The sequence below is a fragment of the Colias philodice genome, chromosome 21, assembly GCF_061535455.1.
Source record: "Colias philodice isolate Cphi_HAF_F1 chromosome 21, ilColPhil1 Martin Lab GWU primary, whole genome shotgun sequence".
Taxonomy (NCBI): Eukaryota; Metazoa; Arthropoda; class Insecta; order Lepidoptera; family Pieridae; genus Colias; species Colias philodice.
Genome location: NC_143106.1, coordinates 7,983,527 through 7,998,041, shown reverse-complemented (window position 1 = coordinate 7,998,041; position 14,515 = coordinate 7,983,527). Strand labels below are relative to the sequence as shown.

At 31.4% G+C, this 14,515-nt stretch overlaps 1 protein-coding gene across 4 annotated transcripts in view; it reads right to left on the bottom strand.

The window, feature by feature from the left end:
- LOC149479070 (uncharacterized) overlaps window positions 1-14,515 on the bottom strand; it is an 86,409-nt gene that overhangs the window by 38,056 nt on the left and 33,838 nt on the right. For 3 of the 4 annotated variants that reach the window (XM_089708812.1, XM_089708808.1, XM_089708810.1), the window contains exons 2-3: window positions 4,934-5,053; window positions 2,965-3,119 (exon numbers count right to left, since the gene is read on the bottom strand). In XM_089708812.1, coding sequence (XP_089564938.1) covers window positions 2,965-3,119; window positions 4,934-4,990 — 212 coding nt within the window. In that variant the 5' untranslated portion in view covers window positions 4,991-5,053. The remainder of the gene's footprint in view (window positions 1-2,964; window positions 3,120-4,933; window positions 5,054-14,515) is intronic. The other variant, XM_089708809.1, reaches the window with a different exon arrangement.

Sequence of the window (14,515 nt, the reverse complement as noted above, 5' to 3'; positions counted from 1 at the left end):
CAGTAATACTTACTTTAAACTAATAAAACTAATGGATTAATTACAATTTCAAACTAAACTTTAAACAATCATACGACTCTATTTCTAATATAGTTAACTCTTATAACTTGGTACAACAGCCACTAATGTTTCTATTCAATATTAATTATTATTTTTATACATTTTAGGCCACAGTGTAGGAAACACCAGTATGACCATAAACTATATGACTCACTCGACACACATGGTGACTATTTGGAGACCATATTTGCCGTTCACCTTGGACTGGTAATCAGATCAAGCATTGCACTATGCTACGTCATAATATAACTATCGATTTATAAGCCTGTAATATGTTACAAAAATATAACATTATGTGGACTGTGAACAAATAGATTAGCAAGTGTTATGGTAAATATTTATTCCCATTCTAATAATTTTTATAGCGTAAATTTCAATGTGAATTTCTATCCACAAGGAATAGTGGTGCGATGAAATTCGATCTTTTCGTTTTGACGATCCTTGACTCTGTTCTACTATACAATATACATCGGTGTAAAAAGTACCCGAATCTCCTAACTATCTCCAGCTATAAAACAAATACATTAATGTTGGGTTGCCTGGTAGATATCGCTACCTAGCGATAAGGCCGCCCTTTGCTGTTTCTGTAGTATTGTCTTTGTTATATATGTATTGATGTATTTTCAATGCAATAAAGTATAATAAATAAATAAATTAATAATAGTAGCAAGAATTTGTCAAATGAAAATTCATTTATAGAACATTTCTCTGGCATTTTGTAAAGTCGTTATTTTTCATTATTATTAATTACCTATGATAATTGTAATGTAATTTCAAAAATGTAAGCAATAGAATTAAATGTATGAAAATGAATAATAAAAGTTCAGTTTTATTAACAAAAATTAAAATAAATGCTACTATTTTTAAAGGTTGTTGAATTACAGAGGTTAGCTGATTGCATAAGGTACATGAGAACGTACCATCTGTGTTATGACATGCTATGTTATCATGCATTTTCCCAGTCCAGAAAATGTGGTTAAAATTAGATCTATAGGTATCCATCCATATTATATATTTTAGTTTCGATATTAGAAATATGAACGTATAATTTCAATGTTGGTATGTTGCTTAGAACTTGTTACTGAATCACGAAAATAGTTAAACCAATTGGGATGATATTTTGCAGTTTAATAACTTGGATCAATATAAATAATGTTTTTTTAGTCCTGGATGAGCGTAAGAAGTTTGTCTTAATACGAGTACCATTACAAAAGTAAACTGACTGGATAATTCTAATAAAAATAACTTCCTCGTGTTCAAGCACATTAGGAATTTCGTTTATTATCTTAGGAACTTCCGCACGTAATGGGATTTATAATAAAAGAGATTTTGCTTTTACGATATCTGAGAAGATTGTTATTCTCTAATCTTTATATATTCTTGACCTAAATAAACAAAATATATATCTTATACGACTAGTGATCAAGACTAAATATATAGCAGTGAGGTATCGATTTTTAAACTAAAGATATTTATGGAATCGGTTCACATTTCGTAGAAAGGTAAATGTATTTTTACATCCTGACTATTCGGTAAATTTATACTAATATCACATGAATTATCTCTACATTCACTTATCGTTAAATAGTAATTTGTACTTTAAGTTTTTAATTATGCTAATTGTTTCATATCATTAAAATATTTTGATCTCTGCAGTTTAAGTTAAGAACACAATATTACATGCATTTAATAGCATATGGAGAAATATTATAATGGTAGTTTTCAATCCATACCTTTAAATTTTTGGTACATATGTGCTATAAGAAATCTAAGATACAAGTTGTGAAATTATGTTCTGTACAATGTTTGATTTATAATTATTATAATTATAACGTTGGTGAATTTATAATTATTGAACTCTACAAATACAAGTCTGTATTGCAAACTCATTATCATCAAATTTTGGTGTTGTTTGATTTCGACATTATACTTTTTTATTTGTACACAATACTTTAAAGGGAACCTTAAATATTGTCGCAATGCATAAAACTTGTCAAATATTTTTAATGTGGTCTTACCATTATATGAAACTTTTCCATTGACGAGCACATATTATGGTGATAGCTTAAATATTCCATGAATGATATTATCCAAATATTATGTATAATGTGTAATTGTGTTTGCACTATATACACTGTATGTAAAATATTACACATGACAAAATATAGTGAATTTTCGCAGATCCTTTCTAATGTATAACAAAATAATTTGTCATGTGTCGTTCGGGGATGTTGTAGTGCATCATAATACAATTATACAAGTGCCATATGATATTAATGTATTTTAATCGAAGAGTGAACCGGTACCTACTTGGGAAGCGCGTACCATCTTAGACCGCATCTTAGCTTTCCATCAGTGATCAGGCGAGATTGTGGTCAAGCGCTTCCCTATCTAGCACTAAAAAAAAATCGATAAATGTGGTTCATGACAGACCTAGATACATATATCTAAATATAGACCATACCATGGCTCAGGCTTTATTTTCGTGCGACAAAGTGTAGAACTAAATTATATTAGCCCAAAAATGCTTCATATTCATATATTTTATGTCATAGAGCATACACAACATAATTTAAGGAATCATGTGGCTCGAAGCCACACTGTTGAACTAAAGAATATTCGGCCCAAACTGATTTATTTCGATAGTGTACACCATTATAGACACTAGTTCTTCATGTCTTCTCTATCCACATAAATAATGTGCCTCAAGTACACCATATTACATTCTTTATTTATAGCCTTCTGCCCGCGGCTTCACCTGCTTTGGCCAAAATTTAAAAAATTATGAGAATCACACTATCTGGTAACACAGTATACAAATCGGTGCAGTAGCTTAACTTTATCACAAACAGTCAGACGCGACTTTGTTTTTTAAAATATAGTAATATGATATTTTGGTCTCACCGTTGTCCAGGGCTCTTGCTCTCATTGCTAGCGTTGTTGCTGGAGTCATCGTCCTCCTCCCTCGAGGTGGCTGTGGAGAGGGCCCGAGAGTCCGCGTTGACGTCACTCCCGTCATTGTCCTCGCCTTCTGATGTTCTACTGGTCCCTTCTTCCGCCTGGAACAAGTGGGTGCAGGCATTATATAGGGGGTTATAATATTAAAGTTATATATTGAGGAATTAAGTACGAATTCAAGTTATATAGCATTTGTTACGATATTGACAATAGGTGACCATTTTCAATTGGTTGTTGTCTTTCATTTTTCACCCAGGTTGAACATTTCGTATCAATAAAATTTTGATATGTTTTGTTTTTAATAAGATTAATTACATTAATATAATATAGGCGGTATTAAATTAATAAACTTAAGTATGTCTTGATATATTCAACATTGAAGAAATATAATTTGCTATTTTGTTGGCAAAAATTTATTAAGTAAAATTATACTTTATGTACAAATCGAACAAACAGATAAAAAATTTAACTTGACCTCAGCATTTCTATATGTAACAATATAACGAAATTGCTTGTCCAGTGTCCACCTGTTCATAATAATTATTTACTTAGGTCTCCAAAAGGGTTTAGGCCAGATATATTACGTAGACTTTTCATATGAGTCAGTTTTTATTCTGATTATTAAGATATTATAACATATTATACATTTTAGTATGTTGTTACATGTTAAAAAAAAGCATTAATAAAAAATTTAAATTAATTACCTTAGAGAATTAAACCGAGTTATTAGTAGCAGAAATTTGAATTCAAATTTAACAAGTTTAATTACACAATTAAGAATATGACAGTACGTTTGAAAATCAAGATTATATATTATTATTATTTATTTATCATAGAATATAGCAGCAGCAGTTAATCGTTCGTTCATAGCAGGCCTTATTTAGTTTTTCTAGAGCTAGACCAGAATATGATCAATTATTTAAAAAGGCCATGTTCTAGACTTTTATTATATCCGTCGATCCATATCTGGCGATATAAATTAATTAGCAATTGTGTGTATGATTTTGTAGGACATTCTTAGAAAAAAAGCTTTGTTAGCATTAGAGATTTTTTCTCATAAAAACTGTACATTGTTCGTTTACAATCAGATGAAATAAGAAGTGAAATAATAAACTGAACTCTATTAACAAGAAAAATCTTACAAATTCAAACAAAAAAATTCGTTCTTATATTATGCATGAAACGTCAATTTGGCAGACACCTTGTAAAAAGGCAATTGATACCACAAAAAAAAATTCAAAACATAGTATGAGTTCCACGTACACTATAAAAAACATTTTTTTGCACTATACAGCGATATCAACAAATTCTTAGGTTGACAGATTAAGGGAACTAGCAGAGTAATTGTATACGTGATCGGAAAACTATCAACCTATTGAGCAAGAAGGTATCATGCAATAATGTCTAAATTTGTCCAAAGGTGCCCTTAATGATATTACAAGCAGGGTAAATTTAAAGGGCTCAAGCTAATTATACATACCTTTTCGTAGCAATGAGATATATGGAAAATAATAGCGAATTAATAATGGAAAAAAACATGCTTCATAAAAATTGCATACATAGGTACTATAATCTCTCATTACTCATGCTTGAATTATAAAATAAAATTAAAGTAGTATTAATAGTATTAACGAAATTTTAGTTTGCTACTTCTGATGCACTGCATTTAGAATATTATGACGTATTTTTTGGCTAAATCAGCTTTACAAGAATCGTTCATTCGTCAAAACTACCTCATTAAAGGAATCTAACCTTCAATATACTGCATATAATAATATGTATGTAGTACAACGATTCCCTATAAAAGCAACCTACATTCTACATCACTAACAATTACACGTCTAATTAATTATTATTTAAAATCTGCCTGCTCTAATAAAACTTGTAGTTACTATATATCTATAGCTTGACTTACCTGAATTCGTATAAGCGGTATCATTTCTTCTTTAAACACATGCATGTTTTTACACATAATTTATATATTTATTATAATATTATATAAAACTTAATCCATTGTCCATGTAAGTCACAGTTTCTGTAAGGAAATGAATTTAATTGTGTAAATTAACTTGCTTGAAAATATGATGAGAATACTATTAGTACTGTAAGTTCTAAGTATTGATGTTTAATAGTGTAATAATAATATGTACATACTTGCGAATTAAATGTAGGAAGCTTGACTAGAAGATAATTTTAGTTTAGACAGGCGTTAGAACATTATATTCTTGATTGATGAATATGAATACAAATGATTTATTAATGAATGGATTGACTAATCTGTATTGATCAGTATCTAGAGTTTATAAATATTATTAAATAGACATATTATTTGGTGATTTTAATGAATTTTTGGAAATATAAAATGGATTAATTACAACGACCTGCTAGTGATATTATAAGAGAATCTCTAACATTGCACAATATAATATTTAAAGGTAATTGATATAAAGAAAAGCCTTACATATATAGCAATAGCATTAGTTCCTAGTAAAAACATATTGGTGTATTTGATAAGACTTTGAAATTTCGTTTGTTCTTTGAAATGCGATATTCGGTGTAAATAATATTGACATCTTAGATCGTCTGCTTGAAGAAGGTTCTCAACGACAGTTTGGGATTACAACGTTCTTAGAATTTAGAAGGATCAACAGAGGTTCTTCTTCTATTTAAACGAATAAAGATTTCAGTGTCAATAGACAAATAATATAGTTTAACCTTTACATACCACTACCATTAATTGTTAAACCATCTTGTGTCGCTAAAAACTACGTATGTAGGTACTAGTTTACTGAACTATTAGAAAAATAAATAATAGTTTACTAAAACCTTAGTAAAATAAATTTAGAACTGTTACAAAAATGTTTCGTATTACAAAAACTTGAAACTCTGCTTGATAGGCATGTTTGTGAAAAGTAGGTCGTGTCTTGTGTCAATAACACGGGCATAGATGGGTTCTGTGTTAAGAAAGCTTTGTATCTATGTAAGATAAGTATTGTATCTATACTAGTATTTTTTATATAATATTATAAAGTTGAAGGGTTTATTTGTTTGTTTGTTTGAACGCGCTAATCTCAGGAACTACTGGTCTGATTTGTAAATGTATTTTGGTGTTAGATAGCAGATTAATCGAGGAATTATCTGGGTTAACTGCGGGTCACAGCTAGTATCTAAAAATGTGAAGTGAAGTCCCATGTCCCCTAGTGGGGTAAGGGGCAGATGCAATCTCTCAGTATCTAAAAATACATGTATAAATACCTGTATGTACCAAAAATTACTTACAGTATAAACCCATAACTGGTTAATTATTAATTTAAATACAAAGAAAATCAACCAAATGTATTTATAGTCTTCAATTTTTATTATCGTCTCTACTCATATGAAATATTAAGTGACAATTTGTATTCAGAACTGCAACAGTTTATTTAATTTAACGAACAACAGGAAATCAGAGTCGATCTATAAGGAATGTCTAGAGGTATTTACGGGCAAATATTTGAGACAAAATAAAAACTTTCCCAAAACTGTTTTCCTCAACCTCGAGAGCTTTTGAACTTTCTTCTAGTTTTCTTATATATCCCTTTTAATAGTATTGACAGTTTCTCTAGCTTTAAATTCTAGATGAATTAAGTACTAGAAGTATCTACTCTCCAAGATTATTATGCAAAAGAATATTCTACACTTTTTATTTCATAACCTTGTAAACGCAAATTTTGATATATCGTATAGGAGCTACCGACGTTGACAAGTGAGAATTTTAGTATAGTTGGTTCTTTGATATACTGTTCCTCTTGCTATTTCGGTTAGAGTCCGGGCTGTCTGGCTGGTCGCAGTGGTTGCGTTTAGTAGTGCGCATCTTATCTGTACAGGATAATTTCCTTAATTTTAAGTCATTTTTTAACGCGTAATTTTTAATATTTTGCCTTTAGATAGATCCATCAGACATAGTTTTTTTATTGCAAGACGTTTTTTTCGTTGTTAAATAGGTGCCAGACGCAATTTTTTATTTCGTTTTTATAAAAAATTCAAATTATTTTAGAATGTCTGTCAATTTCATATTATGTTCTTCAAACATAATATAATCTAAAATTAATTAGCCAGACGCTAATTCGATTGTTAAGTATTAAATAATGTGTATAAATAAAAAAAAGTAATGAAGCATGCAGCTCATCAGCTAGTGTATTTTAATTATGCGACAGGAAATAATTGCAAGAATACAATATTATTTACACTTGTTCTTATAAATAAAAGCTAAAATGAAAAAAAAAACATAAAAGTGAAAAATAAAATATTAAAGTTACCATACATTGAAAATAGAATAAAATCTATATCAATGAAGGCTAAACAATTAGGTACATTGTTAAATTTAAAAAGCCATCTTCATAATCATCATCATCTTCCCTCACACTGTCAGAATTATTTATGTTATCGTCTAAGGAATTGTTATTGTTTTCCAATATTCCATCATCTGTAAACAACTAGAAAATTAGTTTCAATAATGATGTACACACATACACACACACAACACACACACACCACACCACACAAGACACACACACGTGAACACACACACACTCGCATGTTAAAGTTTGTATTGAATTTAACTAAAGTAGTTAGCATGAATTTATATAGCTAGTATACTAGCGGTCCGCCCCGGCTTCGCCCGTGGTACCTACATGTTTAAACTATCCTATCTCTCAAGTTGGATCGAACTGCACATGTGCAGTGTGCGAATTTTATTATAATCGGTTAAGTGGTTTAGGAGTCCATTGAGGACAAACATTATGACACGAGATTTATGTATATATATTAAGATTAATGAATTAATATTGTTATCATCATCACTACATGGTATAAAACAAAGTCGCTTTCTCTGTCCCTATGTCCCTTTAAATCTTTGAAACTACGCAACGGATTTTGATGCAGTTTTTTAATAGATAGAGTGATTCAAGAGGAAGGTTCATATGTATAATAACACCCATTAAATAGTGGAAAAGTACTGTTATTTTTGAGGTTTCTAATGTGATGTCGTAAATAATTACATTTTTCCACATACAGTGCAAACGCAGGCTGAACCCTACGAGTTTTATCAAAATAATGTACGAACTATAATAGTACACATTGAAAAGGTCTACAGAAAAGTCCGTGATGGTATATGTCTATCTCTTATGGATAACCCACAATAACTTTTTTTTGTCATTTACTTTTTACGACAAATAATAATGGCTAATTTTCGAAGCGATTTTAACCAATAGGTACAGCATTAATCCTTAACCAATTAAAGACCTTGAATACATTGTTCATTTAATATAGATCTATATGGCCCTTTACACCGTATGATTTAAGTGAATATTTTCGAAGATATTACAGATTTAAAAATTGCGGGACGTAGCGTTTGCGGCGGTACCGGCCGGCCGCCCGGCTATACATATATTTTATACCCGTGCGAAGCCGGAGCGGGCCGCTATGTTTTTATATTCAACGTTCACAGTTTTTCTGTAGTGTATTTAGTATCAGCATTGCACCCGTGCGAAGCCAGGGCCAGGCGGGTCGCTAGTTAGTTATAAAAAAAATTGTTTTGTATAGAAGATTGTTGATGTACCCTAATAGTTTATTTTTTAGCCTAAGGAATAAAATGTACCAATGGAAGGTACTTGTTCCCACAACACAGGGAATCCTAGAGTAGGAACAATTCAATTTCTATGCATCGTATATTTTCCCAAAAAAAAAGTTTTTTTTATTGTTATTTAATTTTCGCGGCCGACCCTTTCTATCTCTCTTGCACTTTAAACTATCTCTCCATATACACAATCACCAAATTGTTATACTTACCTACTTTCACTACGTTTTTATTTGTACATATTTAATACTTAACAATCGAATTAGCGTCTGGCTAATTAATTTTAGATTATATTATGTTTGAAGAACATAATATGAAATTGACAGACATTATAAAATAATTTGAATTTTTTATAAAAACGAAATAAAAAATTGCGTCTGGCACCTATTTAACAACGAAAAAAACGTCTTGCAATAAAAAAATGATGTCTGATGGATCTATCTAAAGGCAAAATATTAAAAATTACGCGTTAAAAAATGACTTAAAATTAAGGAAATTATCCTGTGCAGATAAGATGCGCACTAAAAAACGCAACCACTGCGACCAGCCAGACAGCCCGGACTCTAACCGAAATAGCAAGAGGAACAGTATATCAAAAAACCAACTATACTAAAATGACTTTTTTTTTAACGTTAATAGCTCCCGTACGTTCCGAACCATTTCCGAACTATTTTTTCCAACACTGTCATAATATCTTCAGCCTATAACCTGATATGCCATGGTCCATTACTTGATTGGCCATATCTAACGTTATACATCAACACATTCTGTCAACGTCATAACTTTTCAAGTATAAATTGGATTTGGTCTACAGTTAAGTCTCAAATCTAACAAGTGAAACGAGAGCTATATTCCGACAAGATAATTGGAGTACCCGGCTATGAATTAATTGCTATCGTCTTTCGTATCTATCGCAGATATGAAAACTGAATAAATAGAAACATGAGCGTGATTGTTACGCTTCATTATTTTAGCTACACTCAAGTCCTGTTATGTATTTAAAGTATTACACCTCCTTCAACTATCGGTGACAAGACAGTGATCAGCCTTGTGTAAGCCAGATAAATAAAATTATCCTTATATATGTTTCCACACGGTTCCAAACGCAGCAAGGAGACGATAACCGACATCATAAAGCGCCCCATTTTCCCATAAAACAGCTATTAGCTTCTGACCATATTCCCTTAATATTTAATTCAAGTCTCGAGCATCCTAGCACTCACTGTATCTAATCTTTCTCTAATCGACTGGAATGTTCTATCCAATCGATGTATGAGAGAGAAAGAACGTCTCTTATGTCATGAACTCCTGGTATTTCATTAATACATTTATTAGTACCATGGCTCCTTTGTTAAAATAAAACAAAATGAGCATTTATTTGTTTCGCATATTAATACTTTCCCACTGCAAATAAACTTTTGTAAATAATATCATAGAATTTGGAACGCAAAATAAAACTAACCCGTGGTTTAAGTAATAACTGCGAAAGTTAGACAATATCTTACACCAAACGTTTAGCGTTTATTGACCCGATGACCCTCTACAAAATACTTAATGACCGACTTTTAGGGATCAAACGTATCACATCTGCAAAAAGTATTAGAAAAGAATCGGAGTTTTTACCACGTTTTTACTTCACCAATGTAGGCTTAACGTCGCGTCACTAAAACTGTCAGGTCAATTGAGATAGACGGGATTTAAACCTATTGTTTTGATGGAATAGCTTCGAAGTCAGTATTGATTCGTATGTTTGTATGAAGATGATTCAAATGTCGATTTAGGTGAAATGAAAAATCTATTCACTTTGATGGAAACCGATAATATTATACTGACAAGTTGAAATCAATGAAGATGTAGAGCTGTTAATAATAAATTCATGTATCTTCTATATAATATTTTTATATTCGATTGATTTTATTCAACCTACTTATTTATACTATGTTGGTAAAGCTATCCTTCAACCAAAAATAATTGGATTAACTAAATGAACTGTTCTATTTGATTCAAACGATTGGTCTCTAATAATTATTAATATATTTTATGTCTCTATTATATGCATTTTCAAGTACAAGAAATCTCGATGAATTAATGTTTTAAAAGCTATTAACAACAGACATTTGTAGATAAGCACGTTCGGTCTTTATATTTGAATGTAGGCCACGCGACATTTAAATCATTCAGAGAGGTTAGTTCTTGTCTAATTAATATGGATAATTTTAACGTATACTTATTTCATTACCCATTTCCAGATACTTTCGACGTATAGTTATTGCATTACGTACATACTTTATTCGTAGAAAATTTATGAATACTAGTCGAGGAGAAATGAAATTTTATAAGTTTAACTCGTCTCGTTTTATACTTTTTATTTCATTTCCATATTATTAAACGTTAGATTAAGTAGATAAAATTACAAAACATCCACAGCATTATAATAAAAATTAAGCATAACGTAAATATACATAGATAAACAGAAAATTAGTAATAGGTATACCTACTACGAATTATTTCATACTATAATGTTTCAAAGGCTGCATTTCTATATTAGCATTTATAGGATGCGTACGAACCATCGAGTCAAGACCTGAGACACTTTAATACCTTGAAGAACTGTTTTCTTTCGAATCATTGCAAATGGAATATTTTCTGTGTATTTTAATGCCTTCTTCAATAAGGCTCTTACGATGCTCATTTTAATAAGGAGTTCTTAAGGTATTTTTCAAAGAAATACCTATTATATTTTATAGAACTTAATCACGATAGTAAATTAGTTACGTATCATGGCATCTAGAGCAGATTGCATTTAAAGGGTCCTTATAATTTGTTTTTCTTTTAATTGTATTATAGAATAAAAATATATAAGTGAAGAGATAGTTTTCTTCTTTGAAATCAACCTTGGAAAATTTGAAGAACATTTGTGATGCATATGATAGGATTTAAAAACAAAATCATAATCACAGAATAAAAAGAATATTCAAACCTTACCTTCAGGGTAAAGTTTAAAATTTTTTTTTATTCTGTAAAGTATCATTTTTGCAACGGTCTTAGGGTGCACTCACACACATCAGTCACCGTCACGGCACGTCACCGGACAGGATTAAAAAAAAATATGTATCAATAGTTCTAGTATGACTCTGTTCCCACACGACAGTCGCCGGCACGAAATCTATCAGTGACGTCACCGGTCAGGCACGTCAAATAATCTTTCCATACATGTATCATACTTTTATCCCCACTCACCCGGTGCCGTCACGTCTCAGTTCAGTCAGCGTCGTGCTACCGTCAATTGCTACATGTTCTCTAGCGTGACACACGTCTAATCACTGACTAACCTGATGTATGTGTTCAATGATTCAGTCAAACCGGCGACGTGACTGACGGACAACATGACGGTGACTGGTGTTTGTGGATACGTACACAAACCGTCACCGATCAGTCATCGGTGACTTGACGGTGACTGATGTGTGTGAGTGCACCCTTATAAAGATTTTATAATACATTTGACATCATAGCCATCATTTTGTTAAATAATTCGCATACCCTAAAATTTCGTTCAGAAAGCAATAAACTGGCCAAACCAGCACATGGGCGGATATTTGCAATGTTCAACGCAATAACAAATAATAGTTTAAGCCGGAACAACGAAAATTAACATAAATAATCTAACAGTCAAATTGCTAGCTAAATCAAAGCTGTTACATCCAACAATTTAGATCAAAACTGCATAAATATATTTCTTGTTATTTACTGGTCGAGTTTTGGAATGAACTGGGTCATGCTTGCACTGGGTCTCACCCTCTTGGATGTTTATTTAGTGCTATTCTGCTGAATTAGGGAGCTGACAGTTTATATGTACTGTCATAATAGTACCTAGATATTACAATATAACGTTTAAAGGCGATAGTTTTCCGAAGTTTTACATGGATTCATGATTTCTTGCTGTCGTTGAACCTTTTCCCGTAAACTATCTTATCGTATTAAGCCTTCCACAGGTACAAAGTAAAGATATGAAACTTTACTTAATATTATAAAGAGGACTTCCTAATCTCTAAAAATATTTTCTGGAAACATGATCCTGTAAAAGTTTGTGTTTCCACTAAGGTCAGTTTTAGAAGGTTCAATGTCATTTACAGGGATATTTTCAAGATCAGTATTTCCTTTAATAAAATATAGCCTTTAATAAAATATGATACTTATCATTAAAAGTTTCAAACTAATACTGTTGACAAGGCCTACCTCTTTTTGAGTCACGGTGGTATGTTATTTCATCAAAACTCAAGAGGGTAAATTAAACTTCATTCACACTATAAAACATCAACTAAGATAAAAAAATTACTCTACAAACTGTCCAAAGCAATGACCTTAGATTAACGATTGGTCTCCGCGCGCGCGCTACGACTAGATACCGCCGGCGTACTTGAAAAATGCGGCAACTAATAGTACGCCGAATTCGGCGTACCCGAGCCAGTCGTGTCACAGGCATTGTGTGGGGAGGGCGAACCGATAGTTTATAAAGATTTTGAACAAAATCTGAAGTATAATGCCAATTTGTGTCATTAAACTATTTAAAAATAATACAACAAAAAATAAGAAAGACACTGGGATCACGTACCATCACTAAGTATCGTATTATTCGAAATTTCTCCTTTACTTCGAAAATTTTTTCTACGAAAATACGACGCCATTCAGTGTTGCAGTACTGCTTATCCAAAAAAATACACGTGGTTGAGGAAATCTTTTAGCAATAATTTGAACTTTTTTTTTCAATACTATTACGAACACTGTATAAAAAAGTATAATAACAATAATTTATTTCTGTTTAACCATGTTTAACTGACTCATATAATGTTTTTTTTTTATTTCCGCTTTTTTACTTTTAAACAACCTTTATGACTATAGTATAGTAGCGTCGCAAGTGGATTTGAGTCGCATGTTCATGGATTCGATTCCCGGCCAGGTCAGGATGAAAAAAAATATTTTCAAACTTCTTTCCAAGATGCCAGATTTCCCATTTATCAGGTAAAATTTATGTAGCTGGCAGCCCAATTCTTCACACACACTAGCGTCTTTACAAATTGCCTAACACACACTACAGAAATGAGTTGCCGCACTCACAGAGCTATTGTTTTTAGGTGGGGCGGTATCTAGTCGTAGCGCGCGCGCGGAGACCAATTCTTAATCTAAGGCAATGACAGTGTAAATGCATCGCTGATTTTAAAATATTTATTGGCTGCTTACCAGCTAAGTAGCCTTACTCAAATTTGAAACCAACTGCATCGTAATACGACTTAAAGTTTATTACCTCGCTATTTATCGATTGACTGAAGGCATAATTTATAGATTTCTGGCTTTCATTAAGGCGTACTTGGGATTGGCACTCGTATATCTTCAAGATCGTAAAATGGAGGAAGTTAATGGCAAGCCTTGATTGGGAAATTAGCTTGTTCACAAGTTAATCTTGGTAATGAAATCCTGTAATGTGTTGGTAGAAAATAATGTGTTTTATTGTATTTTGAGCTCGGTTAAGGAATAATATAATCTGTTTCAAAATAGTTATTTCAGATTTTTTTTATGTACTTAAATTAAGATACCATTTTTCTTTCATCTTTATACCACTTACTTTTCTTCTTGTGTAAAAGTTTTCAAACTAACAGAAAAATTGAATAATTTTCTCAAAGGAGATTTTTTTATAATTTCATCGAAGGTTCTATAACAGTTTCAAAAGTGGGATGAATGTCAATGCCATTCAGCTTACACGAGGCAGATAAGACATCTCTTTTAACTTTGTCCGAATAAACGAACAGATTAATCATTTACATATTAATAGCTTAAAATACTTCGTGATTAATTCATATAATACAGATAAGAAACTTATAGAAT